Source organism: Heterodontus francisci, chromosome 8 (genome assembly GCF_036365525.1).
Source record: "Heterodontus francisci isolate sHetFra1 chromosome 8, sHetFra1.hap1, whole genome shotgun sequence".
Classification (NCBI taxonomy): domain Eukaryota; kingdom Metazoa; phylum Chordata; class Chondrichthyes; order Heterodontiformes; family Heterodontidae; genus Heterodontus; species Heterodontus francisci.
Window position 1 is genome coordinate 17,903,176 of NC_090378.1, and position 22,493 is coordinate 17,925,668.

Sequence of the window (22,493 nt, forward strand, 5' to 3'; positions counted from 1 at the left end):
GGTCAGCAATTTCCAGTCCTGCACAGAAGACAATGAGATTGGGCTATTGATGATTATTGATCAAGGCTCTATGACAGACGTAGATTTTTTTTAAAAATCAGGGCATGATCTGATGTTTTAGGCATGGGACCGGATTTTATGCTGGCGACAGGCCAGAAGGCGCCGGGAGAACTCACCTCTGCCCTCCATCGGACTCCTCTTGGAATTTCACTGTGGGCAACCAATTAACTGCCCGCCATTGGGGACGCCGTCCCTTTAAGGGACAAACTCCCACCTCCAGAGCTGTCGGACAATTGGAAGGCCAGCAACTTTGCTGTACTGGCAGCACCACCATGAGTGGTGGCTACTGCCAGTATTGTAGGAGGCCCTGCAGGGCGGAAGACAGCAGTCGACCCCAGGAGAGGCAAGAGGGGGGCCAGGGTTGCTGGGGCCAGTTAGGCAGGCCCTGGTGACGGGGTTGGTGGGGGCAAAAATCGCCGCTGGGGTGGGAGTTCCTGGATTGCTCCCAAAGGTGGGAAAGCCTGAATCCTGCTAGGCCGCCAGCCTTTTTAAAAGATCTGGCAGCATCGCCCTACCCTCCGCCTTCTACAAAATTCAGGTGAAGGCAGGAAGAGGCCCTTAAGTGGCAATGTTGAGAATGGCGCCCCCTGCCATTTTGTTTGCCTCCCCACCTCCGTGCCCACCTTCTAATTCTGAAAATTCTCCCCATGGTGTCAGAATATTTGCTACCCTCCTTTAACAGTTTGAAATAGACAATGACCTATGAGTTAACAAATTTATAAATCACTGGCTAGGCCTCAACTAGAGTACTGTGTCCAATTCTGGGAATCTAACTTCAGAAAAAGGATGCCAAGACCTTGGAGATGGTGCAGGAGATTTACCAGAAATGGTACCAGGGAAGAGGGACTTTGTTTATATGGAGGGACTAGAGAAGCTAGGATTGCTCTCCTTAGAGCAGAGAAGGTTAAGGGGAGATTTAATAGAGGTGTGCAAAAGAGCAGGGGTGTGGACTGATTGGAGAGCTCTTTCAAAGAGACCGAATGGCCTCCTTCCATGCTGTATGATTCTGAACCACAGTTCAAAGCTCTTGACCTTTTGAAGACTCTGCAAAGTAGTAGCAATTGGATATCACAAAGATATCTTTTGTACATACTCCTATCTGACCTCTTCACATGTTAAAATATACAAGTGTATACACTTGGCATTTGAATAAATGTTTCCAAATGCACTAGGTTAAATAGATTTTAATAATGGTTTGCAGCTGACACCACAGAACAATGATAGAAAATTAAATATCCCTTTAGTACAGGTGTTTATTCACGAGTTGCTCAAAAAACTTTTACATTTGCAATCGCCAAGAAGTGAAGAATTAACATTGGTAACAGACAATTCATTGTGAGGAATCAAAACACATGAATAGTAGTTACACAGTATTATCAAATTGAAGGAGAGTTCACAATGACACTCCCTGGCAGCTCTCAATTCCCCTTTTTGATCAGGTTTATCCAGTCCAGTCCTCACTTGCTAATTATGTATCAGCCAAAAAGTTAACACAAGTCCTGTGTAAATGAATGGCTCTTCTTTACAGGAACCAAACCATGACCCCGAGTTTAAAGAAGATGGATGTGCATTCATCCTACTTGAATTAAAGACTGGCTGGAGACAGACTTAATGGCTGATAAATGTCAAAACAGAACATTCTGTTGTGGTATCCTGTGACAATTATTGTGAGCTATGCTTTAAGGATTGACTGCCATATCGACACAATTTCAATTTAGAAAAAAAAAAGTTACCTTGATCTGCAGACCCTTGAACATCTTGGGCTTATCACTTCTGACAAAAGCTGGAAAAGAATTTATTTTAAGAAGTCAGTATAGTGTTCAGTGAACTTTGTCTACAAAATGCTTTTTTTAAAAAAAGAACCCAAGTTTGTTCATTATAATGAACAATCAAATTTTTTTAATTATCTTATCCCAAAAGCATACAACAGGAGCTGCACAATACAATTCATTCCATATTAAATATTTGGGGCCATTTTCTTTCTCTACTGCACAAAATGCAGTAGTGTTGCAATATAATTCAATTCTTTTCTTTTGGGCCTCCTTATCTCGAGAGACAATGGATACGCGCCTGGAGGTGGTCAGTGGTTTGTGAATTATGGCAATCTAATTAATGTGTGGATGGTTTGGGTCATTTGCAAAATGCAAAATAGTTAACTTCAAATTGGTACTCACAAATCACATGCAGGTTAATAAATTAACGAGCAGGGAAGACAAGTGAACCAGATAGACATTTGCTCCAGTTGGGGATACTTAAAATTTAGAAGCACTCATCATTTTAACAGGTGTTCACATTCAAAGGCATAATGCTCCTTACATTGCACTAGCAAGTAGCATGTTGAGTCACAACACAAAAGCTAAGTATTGGGGAAGTAGCACTCTAAGCGGGGATAGGGTTTTGTCAATATTCTCTGGCAATTTAAGTTACAGCACATATTGGTCTAGCAGTGACAGTTAAATTTAATTAAAATCCACAAGTTGGGCTTGCTGGAAGTCCATCGGTTTACCCCTGCAGTTTGAAAGCATGACTAAATTACAAGGTTTTACCTTTTGGGCCTCCTTATCTCGAGAGACAATGGATACGCGCCTGGAGGTGGTCAGTGGTTTGTGAAGCGGCGCCTGGAGTGGCTATAAAGGCCAATTCTGGAGTGACAGGCTCTTCCACAGGTGCTGCAGAGAAATTTGTTTGTCGGGGCTGTTGCACAGTTGGCTCTCCCCTTGCGCCTCTGTCTTTTTTCCTGCCAACTACTAAGTCTCTTCGACTTGCCACAATTTAGCCGTGGTTTTAAATGGGAGATATTCATGTGTTGCAGGCAGGGCAATGAAGAAGCAGGAAGCTAATCTCCTATTACAATAAATTGAGATATGATCTTCCAAGTTGGATCAGATGGACTTCCTCACGCATAGCTACCTCGTGATATATGCTGCAGGATATAGCGCTGGAGTCTATGGAAGGATGCAAATCAAGAGCTTCAAATAAAAAAGTAATGCCAATAAATTCAAGCCAGCATAGCTGAATAAAAAAGGCATGTCGTTCATTACAAATTTACTTGTGCTTTGGTTATTTTTGGGTGGGGAATGTACAAGCACTCTCGAGAAGGTTCGGAACCACTGGCTTCCGAGACAATGGAAGAGGAACACCACTAACTACCACTAACGAAGTATTGACAAATTTCTGGAACCAATTGCTATAGAAATCATCCAACATATAAAAATTGGAAAGTTTCAGCAAGACATGGGAGCTGGTGCTGTAATATAAATTGTGGGGAGGGGAAGAGGTCAGGGAGGGAGAATGATAAGTGATATGGGACACGAGGGAGGGAAGAAATGTGATAACATTGGCTTTAATATATTCAATTACTGCACTAAAGATAAAAAACAGAAATAGAGCATAAAGGATCTTAACTTATGCAGAATATACTTTCAATATCGAAGCAGAATGTCAGCAATGCTGTTCTGTAATTTAAGATGACCAAGCATGCATTATAAACCATGTTACAACTAGGTGAGAAAGGTGTCTAGGGGTCTTTCTCAGCCTTCACCTGGTCATACAGTAACAGGGTTTTGTTTTTAAACACACTGTGCTTTGAGCTCCCCCTTGGTGAATCCTTGTTCACACCGTGCCAATTATAAGGCAAAGAAACGAGCACAAACAGGCTTTCTTAGACTTAAATAAGAAAAGTGAAATTTATTAAACCATAAACTTAAACTCTAATTTGGTTAATGCATGTGGCTGCATGACATGCCCACACTAGCACGCACTGAGCCAGCCACGAGAGGTCTTTTCTGTCCAGGAGCAAACAGCTTTCGGTCTTCAAACACTCTTCCTCCAATTTAAAACTCCCCTAGTTGGCCAGCAGGTGGTCATGTGACTGACTGGTTTGACCAGGTCTCTTCTGTGTATTGGGAGCATCTCTGTCAACCTGGAATGCTAGCTTCTCCACCTTTAATGTCTGGTAATCAAAAGTCCATTGTGGATTAAATTGGAGTTGGGAGTGACCCCTTTGTCCTTTCCCAGTACTATCTGTTACTATGCAAATGCCTTTCCAGTCAAGGGTCTGGAGTTTTTTTCTAAAGAAAAGTTCTTTCTTTACCCCAGTAACAGTTTTAAAAAAAAATCAATCTTCATGTGGCAAAATTAATGTGCCTCATTCTTGGCAGGTGGGGGCCTGCAAGACAACCAGTGTGTGCCATTCAAAATGCAACCCCTTAACAGGCTCTGTACGAAGGCAACACAGTAACACAAACAGGAGTAAGGCCCTCAAGCCTGATCCACCACTCAATAAGGTCACGGCTGATCTTATCCCAACTTCATTTACCCACCTTGATTCCATATTCTTTAATGCCCTTAACTAACAAAAATCTTGCACTCAGATTTGAAATTATTAGCTGACCTAGCATCTACTGCTTTGAGGGCGACAGCTCCACACATGCACCACTGCAAATTTTTCCAAGTGCACATCATTGCACTAAATGTTGCAATTCCTTAAGATATGATCAAATGGAAATGGAGTTTTCCCACTCTCAAACAAATTAATGGAATTATTCTCCCATTTCCAAGGCAAAATTTTAATCAGTATAGATTACCTCACATCCTTCAGGCTGGTCCTTTCCCAAGACTAATGTCTCCACTTTGATAAATGCATAGTATTTGGAAACTGACAGTAGATAACTTAACTGCTGTTATACCTTAGAATCAGAATCACAGAATCAGAACCATTTTGCTGAAACACAGTCAGATAAGAATCAGAGTGTTCCAACTGGGAATGGGGTTGCGTCAATATTCTCTGGCAATTTAAGTTATAGTACATATTGGTCTAGCAGTGACATTTAAACTTAACTAAAATCCAAGTGTTGGGCCTGTTGGAAGTCAGCTGTTTATCCTTACAGTTTGGAAGCAAGACAAAATTACAAGGTTTCTTATGGGAGACATTCATGCGTTGAAGTCAGCGTAGTCAAGAGGCATGAGGCCAATCTCCCATTAATTAAAATGAATTTATGATCTTTCTGGATGGATCAAATGGCCTTAAAGATAAGCAAACATCAAACAATTAGATTAGCACTAAAACACATATAGTGTAACAGCACATTCAAAGAGTGGATTTTAATTTGCTTTCACCGTGCATATACTTTTAAGATACAAAAGCGACTCAAAATAAATGTAAAGACACACTATTTTCTGGTCATGGTTAAGATAAAATTCTCCAAAGAAAGCAATTTCAGAAATTGGAAGTGGAAAATAAAATTGGCATCCACTAGGTTCTCTGATTATAATGCTATGACAGGAGTCAAACTATTTTAATAATATATTACAATCTTGGTACATAAACATTTATTTAATGAGAATACTGAATTCATCCGACTTCTACTTGATAGTAAGAGGACAGTGCATCAAAATTTTCTTGCTTGGATGAATAAGGTGGTTACAGAAATCTTTGCCATGAAGTTCAGATCAAACTACGGCAAATGTCAGGTTATGGTGGGAAGCCAAGGCCAAGGGGTTGCTAACAGGCATCACAAAGGACAGTTCTGAGCAGAATTAGTTAGGCCACAGCTGGAGTACTGTGTACAGTTCTGCTCCGCCATTCATTATGGTCATGACTGTTTATAGCCGTTCAGATAATAAGCTGCCTTCCTGTTTTTGCTACCAAAGTGGATAACCTCACATTTATCCACATTATACTGCATCTGCCATGCATTTGCCCACTCACTCAACTTGTCCAAATCATCCTGAAGCCTCTCTGCAGCCTCCTCACAACTCACCCTCCCACCCAGTTTTCTGTCATCTGCAAATTTGGAAATATTACATTTAGTTCCCTCATCTAACTCATTAATGTATGTTGTGAATAGCTGCGGTCCTAGCACCGATCCCTGTGGTACCCCACTAGTCACTGCCTGCCATTCGGAAAAATACCCGTTTATTTCTACTCTTGGTTTCCTGTCTGACAACCAATTTTCCATCCATCACAATACACTACCCCCAATCCCATGCGCTTTAATTTTACATGCTAATCTCTTATGTGGGACTTTGTCGAAAGCCTTCTGAAAATCCAAATAAACCACATCCACTGGCTCCCCCTCCTCAACTCTACTAGTTACATCCTCGAAGAATTCTAGTAGACTTGTCAAACATGATTTCTCTTTCGTAAATCTATGCTGATTCTGTCCGATTCTGCCATTGTTCTCGAAGTGCTCTGCTATAAAATCTTTGATAATGGACTCTACAATTTTCCCCACTACTGACATCAGGCTGACTGGTCTATAATTTCCTGTTTTCTCTCCCTTTTTAAATAGTGGGGGCTATATTAGCTACCCTCCAATCTGTAGGAACTGTTCCAGAGTCTACAGAATCCTGGAAGAAGGCCACCAATGCATCCACTATTTCTAGAGCCACTTCCTTAAGTACTCTGGGATATAGATTATCAGGCCCTGGGGAATTATCAGCTTTCAATCCCATCAATTTCCCCAACACCATTTCTCTACTAACACTGATTTCCTTCAGTTCCTCCTTCTCACTAAACCCGGTGTTCCCCCAACATTTCTGGTATGATATTAGTGTCCTCGTTTGTCAAGACAGAATGAAAGTAAGCATTTAGTTGGTTAGCCATTTCTTTGTTCCCATAATAAATTCCCCCGTTTCTGACTGTAAGGGACCTACATTTGTCTTCACCAATCTTTTTCTCTTCACATACCTATAGAAACGTTTACAGTCAGTTTTCACGTTCCCTGCAAGCTTACTCTCGTACTCTATTTTCCCCTTCTTAATCAATGCCTTGGTCCTCCTTTGCTGAATTCTAAACTGCTCCCAATCCTCAGGTCTGTTGTTTTTTCTGGTGAATTTGTATGCCTCTTCCTTGGATCTAATGCTATCTCTAATTTCCCTTGCAAGCCATGGTTTGTCTATCCACCGTCATCCCTTTAAGTAATATTTCCCAATCCATCATAGCCAACTCGTGCCTCATACCTTCATAGTTTCCTTTATTAGTCTCAGAATCAACTACGTCACTCTCCAGCTTGTTGAAGAATTCGATCATATTATGGTTGCTCATCCCCAAGGGGTCTCACATAACTAGATTGTCAATTACTCCTCTCTCATTCCACAATACCCAGTCTAGAATGGCCTGTTCTCTAGTTGGTTCCTCAATGTATTGGTCCAGAAAACCATTCTGTATACACTCCATGAATTCCTCCTCTACGGTATTGTGACTAATTTGATTTGCCCAATCTATATGCAGATTAAAATCACCCATAATTACAGATGTTCCATTATCGCATGCTTCTCTAATTTCCTGTTTAACGCCATTCCGAACATCACCACTACAGTTTGGGGGTCTATATACAACCCCCTCTTAGTGTTTCTCAGCTCTACCCATATAGTCACAGCTAATATCCTTCCTCACTATTGTGTTAATTTTCTCTTTAACCAGCAATGCAACTCCAACGCCTTTTTCTTTTTGTTTGTCCTTTCGAAATACTGAATACCCCTGGAGGTGAATTTCCCATCCCTGGTCACCCTGCAGCCACGTTTCCGTAATCCCGACTATATCATACCTGTTTACATCTATTGGCGTGATTAATTCATCCACTTTATTGCGACTGCTCCGCGCGTTAAAAAGACAAGCCTTAAGGGCTTTGTGCCTTAACATGACATGTCCCCTTCCCACTATTTTTCACTGTGACCTTGTTTGATTCTGGCCCTTGATTTCTATGGCTATCACTTTTCTTATTTCCCTTACTGTCTTTTGTTCCTGTCTTTGATCGCCCCTCCTCCGACTCCTTGCAAAAGTTCCCATCCCCCTGCCATTTTAGTTTAAACCCTCCCCCTCAGGACATCAGTCCCAGTCCTGCCCAGGTGTAACCTGTCCAGTCTGTACTGTCCCACCTCCCCCAGAACCAGTCCCAATGTCCCAGGAATCTAAAACCCTCCCCCTCACAAAATCTCTTTAGCCACATATTCATCCGATATATCTTGCTATTTTTACTCTGACTAGCACCTGGCACTGGTAGTAATCCTGAGATCACTACCTTTGAGGTCCTACTTTTCAATTTACTTCCTAGCTCCCTATATTCTGCTTTTAGGACCTCATTTTTTTGTTTACCTACGTCGTTTGTACCAATGTGCACCATGACCAAGTAACACTTGGTGCGGTAAGTTCCAAGTAACACTTGTCTGGCTTCTATCCCTAAGATTAGGTCCAGTACCACGCCTTCTCTTGTAGGACTTTCTACGTGCTGGCTCAAAAAGCTCTCCTGGTTGCACTTTAAGAATTCTGTCCCCTTTAAGCCTTTTGCACTAAGACTATCCCAGTTAATATTGGGGAAGTTGAAATCTCCTATTATTACCCTATTATTTTTATACTTCTGTGATTTGCCTACATATCTGCTCCTGTACATCTCTCTGACTGCTTGGAGGCCTGTAGTACACTTCCAGCAAAGTGACTGCCCCCTTTTTGTTTTCAAGTTCTATCCATATGGCCTCATTTGAGGAACCGTCTAAGATATCATCCCCCCTTACTGCAGTAATTGACTCCTTGATCAATAATGTAATGCCACCTCCTCTTTTACATTCCCTCTTCACACCAAAAGATTCTATATCCTGGAATATTGAGATCCAGTCCTGCCCTTCCCTTAAACATGTCTCTGTGATAGCAATAATATCATATTCCCATGTGTTAATTGTCATGTAGTTTTTTTTCCTGGGAATATGCGGTGTACCTTTAAGGCTTGCAGAGAATCAGTGCTGCTTTAAGAGTCAGCAAGCCTCAGGAGTTATAGGAAGGTGCATTTTCGTTGCCATGGATATAGCCATTTGGAGGCTGCAATTCAAAGGGTGCATTCTAGTTACCATAGATACAGTCACTGGGAGTATCAAGTGATACATTTGTTACAATTCAATTTTGAACTGGCTTTTAGTTGAAGACAGTTTGTTCTAACAGAGCACATGCACAGAGAGAGCTGTAGTGTTTAGCACCTGAAAAAAGAGCTCTCAGCCATTTAAACTGAAGGAATAGGATTTTAGTCTAATTATTATCTCTCAAAATTCTAAAATAAGTCAAGCTAAAACAGAGATCTCTGGTAATTTAAACTGAAGGAAGGGAAGGGAGACTGTGACAATCTTTTATCCCTCAAAACCTCTCAAGTCAGATTGATTCTATTGAAAGTATTTGCAAGTCATTAATTGTTGAAATTCGCTGGAGAAGGAATTGGACTACAGACTGTTCTACCATGGAAGAACCCCTTTCCCCCCCCATTGGACGGCTGTGATGACTTCATGCAACAATGGACTGCAAATCTGCAAGGACTTTAACATTTGCTATGTTAAATGTTGTTGATATCTTCATAGTGTTTAAGTAATTAGTTTTTCTAATTAAACAGTTAAATTGTTGATTTAAAGACACCTGGTCTGGTTAGCCTCATTCGGGGGTTAATAGATGGTACAATTTGGCTGGGTCTTTTAATTTAGAAAGTTTAAAATGATATGATAGGCGATCTGTGGACGACAGGATTGAATTAACAATGCGTTTCTCCCACCAAAATCAGAATTGTATATTTTGATTGGGGGCTTTGACTGGAGTGTTCGGTCGCAACATAATCAATGCCCTCAACTCATCTGCCTTACTTGTAAGACTCCTTAAAATAGATGCAATCCAGCCTTGCATTATTCACTTGTGCCTTAGCAGCTCTATATTTGCTCTGCCTTCCAGACTGACTTAGTTTCTCTTCTATATTTGGCTGTGCATCACCCCCTACTGTACCTCCACTCTGTATCCCATCCCCTTGCCAAATTAGTTGAACCCCCCCACCAACAGCACTAGCAAACCTCCCTGCAAGGATGTTGGTCCCGTCCAACTTGTACAGATCCCACCTTTGCCAGAAACTGATCCAGTGATCCAAGAAACAAAGCCCTCCCTTCTGCACCATCCCTTCAGCCACGCATTCATCTGTTCTATCCTCCCATTTCTATACTCACTAGCACATGGCACCGGGAGTAATCCAGAGATTACAACCTTTGAGATCCGGCTTTTTAACCTGCTACCTAGCTCCCTAAATTCTTGTTGCAGGACCTCATCCCTCTCTACACCTATGTCGTTGGTACAATTGTGAACCACGACCTCTGACTGTTCACCCTCCCCCTTCAGAATGTCCTGCATCCGCTCCATGACATCCTTGACCCTAGCACCAGGGAGACAACATACCATCCTGGAGTCATGTTTGCAGCCACAGAAACGCCTATCTGTACCTCTTACGATAGAATCCCCTACCACTATAGCTCTCCTACTCTTTTTCCTGCCCTCCTGTGCAGCTGAGTCACCTGTGGTGCCCCAGACTTGGCTCTTGCTGCAGTCCCCCTGAGAAGCTATCTCCCCCAACAGTATCCAAAGCAGAAAATTTGTTGGAGAGGGAGATGGACCCAGGGGACTCCTGCACTACCTGGCTAGTTCTTCTACTCTGCCTGGCGGTCACCCATTCCCTTTTTGCCTGAACAGTCTTTACCTGCGGTGTGACCACCTCTCTGTATGTGCTATCCACGATGATCTCAGCTTCGTGGATGCTCCACAGTGTCCCCAGCCGCTACTCCAGATCCGAAAAGCGGATTTTGAGCAGCTGCAGCCACTTCCTGCACACGTGCTCACCCTGGACACTGGAAGTGTCCCTGACTTGCCACATTGCACAGGAGGAGCACTCCACGCTGCTAAGCTGCCCTGCCATGACTTACCCTTAATTTACTCCCTTAAATTACTCCAAAATTAGACATTATTTACACTAGGGACCTTGATTCCCTAATAAACACTACTTACTATATAAAATAACTGCAGACCTTACCTTTCTCTTTACTTCAGTTACTAACCCAGCTATTTACTGATACTCCCCAACAGCAGTTACCCACCAACCAATCACTTATAAGGTAGGTTTTGAGGTTTTTTTTAAAAAAACTTTCTCGCCCCTGATTTTTTTTAAAGCTATTTACAGGCACTAATAGCTGTTACTTACACAACCAGTTTCTAGATTTCCCATGATGTCACTGTAAGTCTTTCTTTTCTTCTTTTGAAACTCAGCATGCGCTGACACAGCTAGAGAGCCCGCCGACTGCCGCTGCTCTGGTCCAAGGTCGGTGTAGGCCTTGAGCCCTGCTCTTTATTTCACAGGTCCCGCTCTGGATCCACCTCCTCCCAGGTCCGCCTGCCGTCGCTCCAATCCAAGGCGCTGACAGCATCAGCATTGAGGTTATGATAAACAATGCTTAGCTCCATTGAGCTGGAAGTTCGAGTGTGAGGAATACTTGCACCGCACCTCAAGACAAAAGGTTATAACAATACTTCGCTACTAAAAAAGGGACTGAATCAATTGAGAAACACAATTCACAGCACAAGAACTTCTGTTTTTTTTTTGAAAAGACAAGACTAGTTATTTGAAGTTGAATTTCTCAATTAAACCAGCCCAAATTTGACCTGTATTTTTCTGCATTATTTAGATGGCTACCCGGAATGCTGATGTTACTGCATGGTCACATTTCACAAGCTCAAGTTTCCTTTTACTGCAACAAAGACAAAAATTGATCATTGCTATGTAGTAGGAAAATAAAGGCTTCAAGGTCAGTTACAAAAGCTAATAATGTAATCTCCATTATTCTAACATTCTCACACCACTCATACACCAATGCTCTGATTCGGTGTGTACACTACAGGAAACAATAGATTACTTAGAGTCATCAGATACTGAAATCAAATCGCAATTAAGATGTATGCTGAAAGAATCACTGATGGCAGAGCTACACAGTTCAATACAGCCTAAAAATACACTTCAGAAGCTGCGGTTTTCTTTGTTTGACCTTCAGATATCTCATTCTCTCACAGTATAAACAAGTCAGACATTTGGTCCCAATACGATGAAGCAAGTTTAGCCCAGGAATATCTGCACTACACCTCAAACATAGAAAGGGTTATGATAAAAGTTTTCCCTGCTCTGTCCTACATCTCACATTCCATTTTATCTTCCTGCTCCCTCATTCTAGATCCCTTGACCACTGCAAATGTTCAATGTTTAGCTGTCTGCCCAACCCTTTATTACATTAGACACCCATCAATTCATCCATTAACCTCTTCTGAACTAATGAAGATAGTCCTAATTTTCCAACTCCCTTTGTAATAGTTGTTCAAAAGTATATACAATATACGAAATAGAAACAAGAAATGCTGGAAATACTCAGCAGGTCTGGCAGCATCTGTGGAGAGAACAGCAGAGTTAATGTTTCGGGTCAGTGACCCTTCATCAGAACTGCCAAATGTTAGAAATGTAATAGGTTTTAAGCAAATAAAGCGGGGGTGGGGCAAGAGATAACAAAAGAGAAAGTGTTGATAGGACAGAGGGTCACACTGAATAACTGACCAGAAGGTAATGGAGCAAAGGCAATCGGTATGTTAATGGTATGCTGAAAGACAAAGCATTAGTACAGAGAGGGTGTTAATTGACAGAAAAATGAACAGCCCTGGCCCCAAGCACAAACATGAAAAAAACAGTGGGTAAGCACAGTAGAAACAAACTGAAATAAAATAAAAAATAAAAAATAACTAAAAATAAAAAAGGGGGGGGGGGGCCAGTCATGCTCTGAAATTATTGAACTCAATGTTCAGTCTGGCAGGCTGTAGCATGCCTAATCGGTAAATGGGGTGCTGTTCCTCGAGCTTGCGTTGATGTTCACTGGAACACTGCAGCAAACCCAGGACAGAGATGTGGGCATGAGCAGGGGTGTGTGTTGAAATGGCCAGCAACCGCTCAGGGTCATGCGGAATTGTTCCGCAAAGCGGTCACCCAATCTGTGTATGGTCTCCCCAATGTTGCGAGCAGCAAATATAGTACACTAAAATTAAAAGTACAAGCAAATCGCTGCTTCACCTGAAAGGAGCGTTTGGGGCCTTGCATAGTAAGAGAGGAGGTAAATGGGCAGGTATTACACCTCCTGCGACTGCAGGGGAAGGTGCCGTGGGAAGGGGACGAGGTTGTGGGGGTAATGCAGGAGTGGCTAGGGCGTCACGGAGGCAACGATCCCTTTGTAATGCTGACAGACGAGGGGAGGGGAAGATGCGTTTGGTAGTGGCATCACGCTGGAGGTGGTGGAAATGGCAGAGGATGTTCCTTTGGATGCGGAGACTGGTGGGGTGGAAAGTGAGGACAAGGGGAATCCTGTCGCGGTTTTGGGAGGGAGGGTAACAGTTGAGGATAGAGGTGCGGGAAATGGGCCGGACACAGTTGAGGGCCCAGTCAACCACAGTGGGGGGGGGGGGGAATCCTCGGTTGAGGATAAAGGAAGACATATCAGAAGCGCTGTCGTGGAAAGTTGCATCATCAGAGCAGATGCGTCGGAGACTGAGAAACTGAGAGAATAGAATGGAGTCCTTACAGAAGGTAGGGTGTGAAGTGGTGCAATCTGGATAGCTGCGGGAGTCAGTGGGCTTTAATGAATATTAGTGGACAGCCTATCTCCAGAGATGGAGACAAAAAAGTCGAGGAAGGGCAGTGTCGGCGGTGGACCATGTTAAGGAGAGAGAAGGGTGGAAATTAGAAGTAAAAAACCACCTCCGCTCAGTCCGAAAGCATGACCCCGAGCTTCCAGTTGCTGGCCATTTCAACATACCCCCCCCCGCTTTTATGCTCACATCTATGTCCTGGAATTGCTGCAGTGTTCCAGTGAACATCAATGCAAGCTCGAGGAACAGCACCTCATTTACCGATTAGGCGCGCTACAGCCTGCCGGACTGAAAATGGAGTTCAATAATTTCACAGCATGACAGGCCCCACTTTTCATTTTTAGTTTGTTTTTTATTTTAGTTTGTTTAGCTTGTTTCTACTGTGCCTATCCTACTGTTATTTTTCATGTTTGTGCTAGGGGCCAGGGCTGTTCATTTTTCTGTCAATTAACATCCTCTCTGTACTAACGCTTCCTCTTTCACCATCCCATGAACATATCGTTTGCCTTTGCTCCATGATCTTCTGGTCAGTTATTCTCTGTGATCTTGTCCTAACAATACCTTCTCTTTTGTTTTCTCTTCCCCCACTCCTGCTTTACTTGCTTAAAACCTATTACACTTCTAATATTTGCCAGTTCTGATGAAGGGTCATTGACCTGAAATGTTAACTCTGCTTCTCTCTCCACAGATGCTGCCAGACCTGCTGAGTATTTCCAGCATTTCTTGTTTTTATTTCAGATTTCCAACATCTGCAGTATTTTGCTTTTATATACACAATATATGGTTTTATTCACTTACCCTGGACTTGGGGGAACCTTCCCAATTTTCATCCACATACTTCAAGGACAGCTCCAGCATAAAGCTGTTGGAAAGACAAAGAAGTAGGCATCAGCGAACAAATTTATTGCATAAAGGCCTCAAGCCTCTGTTATCAGCATGATAAACATAAGATGGTGTAAATATTTTAATCACCATATTTTGTATTATTCAGAATATATCCGTGTCATCCTTTAGGAATGCAACTACTGTCGTGGCATCATACCAGTGAACCGGAACAGCAGTATTTCATAGTGCAAGTAAGCCAGGCTCCCTTGTCAAATGGTATTGTAGATTTATGATTCTACTATTGGGATAAAGGACCAGGCTTAGTAGCACAAATGCAGAGAACTGTTTCAACAACTTTTCACGGAGGCGCTGTATAAAATTAGACCAGTGTGCCCAAGGTGACCAACTAACCAGTCTAAAAGGTTGTACACACACTGGATCAACTGCGGGAGTAAATACAACACCTGGGGAAGAATTTTTAAGAAAAAAAAAGGGTGCACAGTGGCGCAGTGGTTAGCACTGCAGCCTCACAGCTCCAGCGACCCGGGTTCGGTTCTGGGTACTGCCTGTGCGGAGTTTGCAAGTTCTCCGTGACCGCGTGGGTTTCCGCCGGATGCTCCGGTTTCCTCCCACAGCCAAAGACTTGCAGGTTGATAGGTAAATTGGCCATTGTAAATTGCCCCTAGTGTAGGTAGGTGGGAGGAGAATTGAGGGAAGGTGGGGATGTGGTAGGGGATATGGGATTAATGCAGGATTAGTATAAATGGGTGGTTGATGGTCGGCACAGACTCGGTGCGCCGAAGGGCCTGTTTCAGTGCTGTATCTCTCTATGACTCTGACTAAGTGCATAAGCAGGAGATTAGCAAGTCGACATTGAGCTCCTAAAACTGGATGAAATACTTGCATATATGATAGGTTTTTTTTTTTTTTACAGAGTTATTTTTCTCTAAAGGTACAGGGATATTATTTTGATTCAAAGCAAGAAACTTCAACAACTGATCAAAGGCATAATATGAACTACAGAACCTGGCAGTTCACCACAAGCCCCTTCTTTTATTTAGCTTATTAGGTCCCACTGTGCGCTCTCATGTAAAGAAATGGAAAAATAAAACGTCACAATTTATGAAGGGAAGCAAGCAAGGTGGGCATGGAAAGCTACATTTTTTAAAGCACAATAGGTTTTTCTGTTGATTACTCAGGTCCTTGGAATCAGGGATATTCACATTATGGCCTGTGAGCTTCAACTAGCCCATAAGCCCCACCCTTTTTAGCCATGGAGCCCAGGCAACTCTCATCTAAATTCCTCATTCGCTACTTTTTTCCATTTTTATCTACTCATTCCTGGGATGTGGGCGTCGCTGGCCAGGCCAGCATTTATTGCCCATCCCTAATTGCCCTTGAGAAGGTGGTGCTGAGCTGCCGCCTTGAACCGCTGCAATCCATGTGGGGTAGGTACACCCACAGTGCTGTTAGGAAGGGAGTTCCAGGATTTTGACCTAGCGACAGTGAAGGAATAGCGATATTGTTCCAAGTCAGGATGGTGTGTGACTTGGAGGGGAACTTGCAGGTGGTGGTGTTCACATGCATTTGCTGCCCTTGTCCTTCTAGTTGGTAGAGGTCACGGGTTCGGAAGGTGCTGTCTAAGCAGCCTTGGTGCATTGCTACAGTGCATCTTGTAGATGGTACACACTGCTGCCACTGTGCATTGGTGGTGGAGGGAGTGAATGTTTGTAGATGGGGTGCCTATCAAGTGGGCTGCTTTGTCCTGGATGATGTCGAGCTTCTTGAGTGTTGTTGGAGCTGCACCCATCCAGGCAAGTGGACAGTATTCCATCACACTCCTGACTTGTGCCTTGTAGATGGTGGAACAGGCTTTGGGTAGTCAGGAGGTGAGTTACTCGCTGCAGGATTCCTAGCCTCTGACCTGCTCTTGTAGCCACGGTATTTATACGGCTACTCCAGTTCAGTTTCTGTCAATGGTAGCCCCTAGGATGTTGATAGTGGGGGATTCAGCGATGGTAATGCCATTGAATGTCAAGGGGAGATGGTTAGATTCTCTTTTTGGAGATAGTCATCTCCTGGCACTTGTGTGGCATGAATGCTACTTGCCACTTATCAGCCCAAGCCTGGATATTGTCCAAGTCGTCCTGTATTTCTACACGGACTGCTTCAGCATCTGAGGAGTGATGAATGGTGCTGAACATCGTGCAATCATCAGCGAACATCCCCACTTCTGACCTTATGATTGCAGGACGGTCATTGGTGACGCAGCTGCACACGGTTGTCGTCCATCCGTCCGTCCATTCATTCATTCTTTGAGATACAGCACTGAAACAGGCCCTTTGGCCCACTGAGTCTGTGCCGACCATCAACCACCCATTTATACTAATCCTACATTAATCCCATTCGATCCGGGATCGCTGGAGCTGTGAGGCTGCAGTGCTAACCACTGCGCCACCCACATTGCCAGGTAGATGCCAGTGTTGTAGCTGTACTGGAACAGCTTGGCTAGGGGCACGGCAAGTTCTGGACCACAGGTCTTCAGTACTATTGCCGGAATATTGTCAGGGCCCATAGCCTTTGCAGTGTCCAGTGCCTTCAGTCGTTTCTTGATATCACGCGGAGTGAATCAAATTGGCTGAAGTCTGGCATCTGTGATGCTGGGGACTTCAGGAGGAGGCAGAGATGGATCATCAACTCGGCACTTCTGGCTGAAGATTGCTGCAAATGCTTCAGCCATATCTTTTGTACTGATATGCTGGACTCCCCCATCATTGAGGATGGGGATATTTGTGGAGCCTCCTCCTCCAGTTAGTTGCTTAATTGTCCACCACCATTCACAGCTGGATGTGGCAGGACTGCAGAGCTTAGATCTGATCCGTTGGTTATGGGATAGCTTAGCTCTGTCCATCACATGCTGCTTATGCAGTTTGGCACGTATACAGTCCTGAGTTGTAGCTTCACCAGGTTGACACCTCATTTTGAGATGTGCTTGATGCTACTCCTGGCATGCCCTCTTGCACTCTTCATTGAAGCAGAGTTGGTCTCCTGGCTGGATGGTAATGGTAGAGTGGGGAATCTGCCGGGCCATGAAGTTACAGATTGTGGTTGAGTACAATTCTGCTGCTGCTGATGGCCCACAGCACCTCATGGATGCCCAGTTTTGCATTGCTAGATCTGTTTGAAATCTATCCCATTTAGCACAGTGGTAGTGCCACACAACACGAAGGAGGGTATCCTCAATGTGAAGGCCGGACTTAGTCTCCACAACGACTGTGCGGTGGTCACTCCTACCAATACTGAAATGGACAGATGCATCTGCGGCAGGAAGATTGGTGAGGACGAGGTCAAGTATGTTTTCCCCTCTTGTTGGTTCCCTCACCACCTGCCGCAGACCCAGTCTAGCAGATATGTCCTTTAGGACTCGGCCAGCTCGGTCACTAGTGGTTCCACCGAGCCACTCTTGGTGATGGACATTGAAGTCCCCCACCCAGAGTACATTCTGTGCCCTTGCCACTCTCAGTGCTTCCTCCAAGTGCTGTTCAACATGGAAGAGTACTAACTCATCAGCTGAGGGAGGGCAGTAGGTGGTACTCAGCAGGAGGTTTCCTTGTCCATGTTTGACCTGATGCCATGAGACTTCATGGGGTCCAGAGTCGATGTTGAGGACTCCCAGGGCAACTCCCTCCCTCCTGTATACCACTGTGCCGCCACCTCTGCTGGGTCTGTCCTGCTGGTCGAACATGAGCTTACAAGTTTGTAATGGGCTACCTACAGCTGTTGCATTGTCATCTGATTTAAGATTTATGCAACAAAGTACCAATAGCTTGAGCAATGTGCAAATTTGTGTGACCAGAGTTTGATTCTTCTGTATCTAAATGGCCCACAAAAGAGAGAGTGTACACTCCTGCTCAGATTTGTAACCATCGTGATCTGCAGATTTTCTGAGATGCAATTTCAAAAGTACAGATAAATGTGCCACATGCAACTTTGAAGAGTACAATCTGTGACAAGGAAACATGAATATGGATAGCTTGTCATGTGCCTGAAAAGAATACCGTATCACATTGATGCATTTCATCACTGAGGAACGTATCACCAGAAGCATGAGATAAAGGATTTGTCTAGCATCTAATTATACCACAATATATTTTACTACATGACCAATAGGCATTGATTAGTAATTTCCCAGCTGCAACTGAAAAAAAATAGATCATGCAGGTAATGTGCAATAGCATGCATTCTGTCAATTTGTTTTTTGGTAATGTTGGTTTCTTCCCATCCCAGTCACATCTCCCCTGCTCATCAATGACTGTGCTCAACTATGGACATCAAGCAAGCCACTAAACAGACAAAAACCCAATTATACTAAACAAAAGAAAATGGATCTTTACAGGCCTTATCAGATTTATGCACAAATATACAGGGAAGAAAGCGCCATAGATTAGAACATATAATGGTTGGCATCCTTTCATCAACAAAAGATGATGCACATACAGCAAACAAATCATTTAGGTGGGGTGTCTTTGCTTGGTGCGCCTTTGCTGATGGCTGTGAAGGCCAATCCTTGACAGGCAGGTTCTGCCACAAGTGCAGCTGCCAAGTGACGCTGTGAGTTGTTGTTTTTGACGTTGGCGCCTGTAAACAAGCTGCTATAGCCCCTGGTCATCGTGGCAAAGCACACCAGTTCATAGGATATGTCTCCAGTTCCCTCTTTCACCAGCTAGTGAATCCCAGCTGCAATAGTCGACATTTAAGGCCTTCATGTTATACCTGCAAGCATCCTTTACGCAGAGCTTTGGGCGCCCTACTGGTTGCCTGGCCTAGGCGATCTCACCATACAGAAGGTCCTTGGGTACGTGAGCGTCTTCCATCCTGCGCATGTGTCCAAACCACCAAAGCCGTCTGTTTGGTTAGTGCCAACACACTTGGGAGCACTGCCTTTGAGAGGATTGCCGCATTTGTAATTTTGTCTTGCCAGGATATACCCAGAATGCACCACAGACAGCAAAGATGGAAACTATTGCGCTTCTCTTCCTGGTAGCTGTAAGTCACCCATGTTTCACAGCCATACAGCAAAGTGTTGAGAACATACAATATAAAATACTAAATTATGGACAATTCAATTTCAACAATAAAATTTTTATTCTTCACTATCTGTGGTTGCCTAACAATCCATGTGTTAATCAGCTTATTGCTAGGCCTTCAAGCCAACACTCTGCAAAAGCCCTGGAAATCATAAATGTACTAATAATGAAAGCCTGAGAATAAATGACAACAACAACTTGCATTTATATAACACCTTTAATTCAATAAAACTTCCCAAGGCATATTACAGGAAAGTTATGGAACAAAATTTGACACTGAGCCACATAAAGAGATATCAGGCCAGAGATTAGTTTTAAGGAGCAACTTATAGAGCAAGGAAGAGAGGCGGAGGTTTAGTGAGGGAATTCCAGAACTTAGGGCATAGCAGTTGAAGGCATGGCCACCAATGGTGGAGTGATTAAAATCGGGAATGCTCAAGAGGCCAGAATTGGCGGAGCAGATATCTTGGAGGAGATTAGAGATAGAAAGGGTCAAGGCCATGAAGAGATTTGAAAACAAGGATGAGAATTTTAAAATTGAGGCATTGCTTGGTCAGTAGCTAATATAGATCAGCGAGCACAGGGAGAGATGGGTGAACGGGACTTGATAAGAGTTAGGACATGGGCAACAGAGTTTCTAATGACCTCAAGTTCATAGGAGGTAGAATGTAGGAGGCTGGCCAGGAATGCGTTGGAATAATCAAGTCTAGAGGTAACAAAGGCACGACTGAGGCAGCAGATATGGAAGGGTAGAGTTGGAAAATTTTGGAGGTGGGAATAGGCACTCTTAGTGATGGTGTAGATGTGTGGTAGGAAGCTCATCCAGGGACAATAATTCTTTTAATGAGCGAATACATGAAAAACTCTAATAAAGGGGAATAGTCATAGAGTATATATTCGAGTCATTTACAGCAGACAAGGAGGCCATTTGGCCCATCGAGTCCATGCTAGCTCTCCACAGACCTATGCAGTCAGCCCCACTCCCTGGCTTGTTCCCGGTAGCCGAGCAAGTCTATTTCTCTCAGGTGGCCATCTAACTTCCTCTTTAAGTCATTGATCATCTCTGCTTCCAGCCTTGTGGGCAACGAGTTCCACGTCATTATCACCTGCTGCATAAATAAGTGCTTCCTCGTATTCCCCCTATATCTTTTGCCCAAAACTTTCAATCTGTGTCCCCTAGTCCTTGTACCATTTGAAACATAGAAAAATGAGCAGGAGTCAGCCATTCGGCCCTTTGGGCCTGCTCCACCATTCAAAAATGATCATGGCTGACCATCTAATTCAGTACCCTGTTCCTGCTTTCACCCCACATCCCTTGATCCCTTTGGCATTCAATATATCTATTTCCTTCTTGAATATATTTAATGACTTGGCTTCCACTGCCTTCAGCAGTCGAGAATTCTACAGGTTCACCACCCAGTGAAGAAATTTCTCCTCATCTCGGTTCTAAATGGCGTACCCCGTATCCTGAGACTGTGACCCCTAGCTCTGGACTCCTCAGCCATTGGGAACATCCTCCCTGCATCTAGCACAGTTTTTCCTTGTGTAACTTATTTAAGTCTGTCATGCTCTTGTACATTTCTATTAAATCTCCTCTCAATCTCCTTTGTTCTGAGGAGAACAAACCCAGCTTTTCCAACCTAACCTTGCAACTAAAATCCTCCATCTCTGAAAATATGGTAGTCAGTTGCTGAAATACAAAAGCAATTATTACAAAGACTGCATTGTATTCTGGCATGTTAAGTTTGTGTGTGTGATAGAGTCATAACAGCACAGGATGTGGCCATTCGGCCCATCGAGTCCATGCCAGCTCTCTAGAGAAATCCAATCAGTCCCATTCCCTCACTCTATCTTCCTAAACTTGCACGTTTATTTCCCTCAAGTGCCCATCCAATTTGCTTTTGACATAATTGATTGGTGTGTGTATGTATATCAGACATTACTAAAATAGGTAACAGATCTGTCTTATCCTATATTACACTTCTATGGCTCGAGTGTCTGATGGTCAGTTACAGTCACAGATGTGTCACAGCATTTAAAAAAAGACACTGCATACAGATTTGCAATTTGTCACTTGCCAAAATTCTATACCACCATTACAGATTAGCATCCAGCTTCGAGCAAATGCAGCATGCCTTTCCAACGCACAAGTATGAACTGTTGCTCTTATACCTCCCAATTAAAGTTCAACTGTGTCAAAAGACAAAAGTTTGAATTCATGCTGTGATGACACACAGCTGTTGTATGGGCTTCTTACATTTGAAATACAAGTGACTAATTTAATCAGCTGCATTTCTTACTGTGTATAAGAGGGAGATTTGTACAGTTTACTGGCTGTTTAGTGTATTCAGGAACAATGCATCAGTTGTGAATTCCTGTTTTAAATGCGCTCTGGGGAACAATCACAATGGAACAATGGCAGTACAAAGCAGCCAGCTGCTCAACTTTAACCCCAATAAATGAAATACATCTTGGACAAACATTAACCTACAGTGAATTTCTTGACTCCCCAAAGTCTTTCAACCATCTACAAGACACAAGTCTGGAATGTGATGGAGTACTCTCATCTTGTCTGGATGAGTGCAGCTCCAACGACACTCAAGAAACTTGACACTATCCAGGACAAAGCAGCCCACCTGACTGGTACCCCACTCACCACCTTAAACATTGACTCTCTTCTCCACTGGCACACAGTCACAGTGTACACCATATACTGTTGCCCGTTGGTTTAAAGCACTTCGAAGCTCCTTGCCCCCGCACCCCAACCCTGTATCAAATTCCCACTGGCACTGATAACAAGCCACTTTGTTTATCAGAAACTCCCAGCTCTATGTTGAGCTGATATCCCTTATTACAACTAGACAGTCAGTTGCTAGCCACAACAATTATGTCTAATCAGGTTCCCACTTACAGCTGACTAACTGCTAACTGCCACTGACTTTGCAGTTTTTAAAAAGTAAATATATTGAACTTCAGCTTGATAAAAACACGGCTTACTATTTATCCACTACTTTCCACTCTCACCAAATTCCTACCAACATTGTTTACAAGCTACT

The 22,493-nt window shown here is 43.4% G+C and overlaps 1 protein-coding gene across 2 annotated transcripts in view; it reads right to left on the reverse strand.

Annotated features, from left to right (window-relative positions):
* selenof (selenoprotein F) overlaps positions 1-22,493 on the reverse strand; it is a 101,136-nt gene that overhangs the window by 46,697 nt on the left and 31,946 nt on the right. For both annotated transcript variants that reach the window (XM_068036712.1, XM_068036713.1), the window contains 2 exons: positions 14,324-14,387; positions 1,794-1,843 (listed from right to left, as the gene is read on the reverse strand). In XM_068036712.1, the coding sequence (XP_067892813.1) occupies positions 1,794-1,843; positions 14,324-14,387 (114 nt within the window). The remainder of the gene's footprint in view (positions 1-1,793; positions 1,844-14,323; positions 14,388-22,493) is intronic.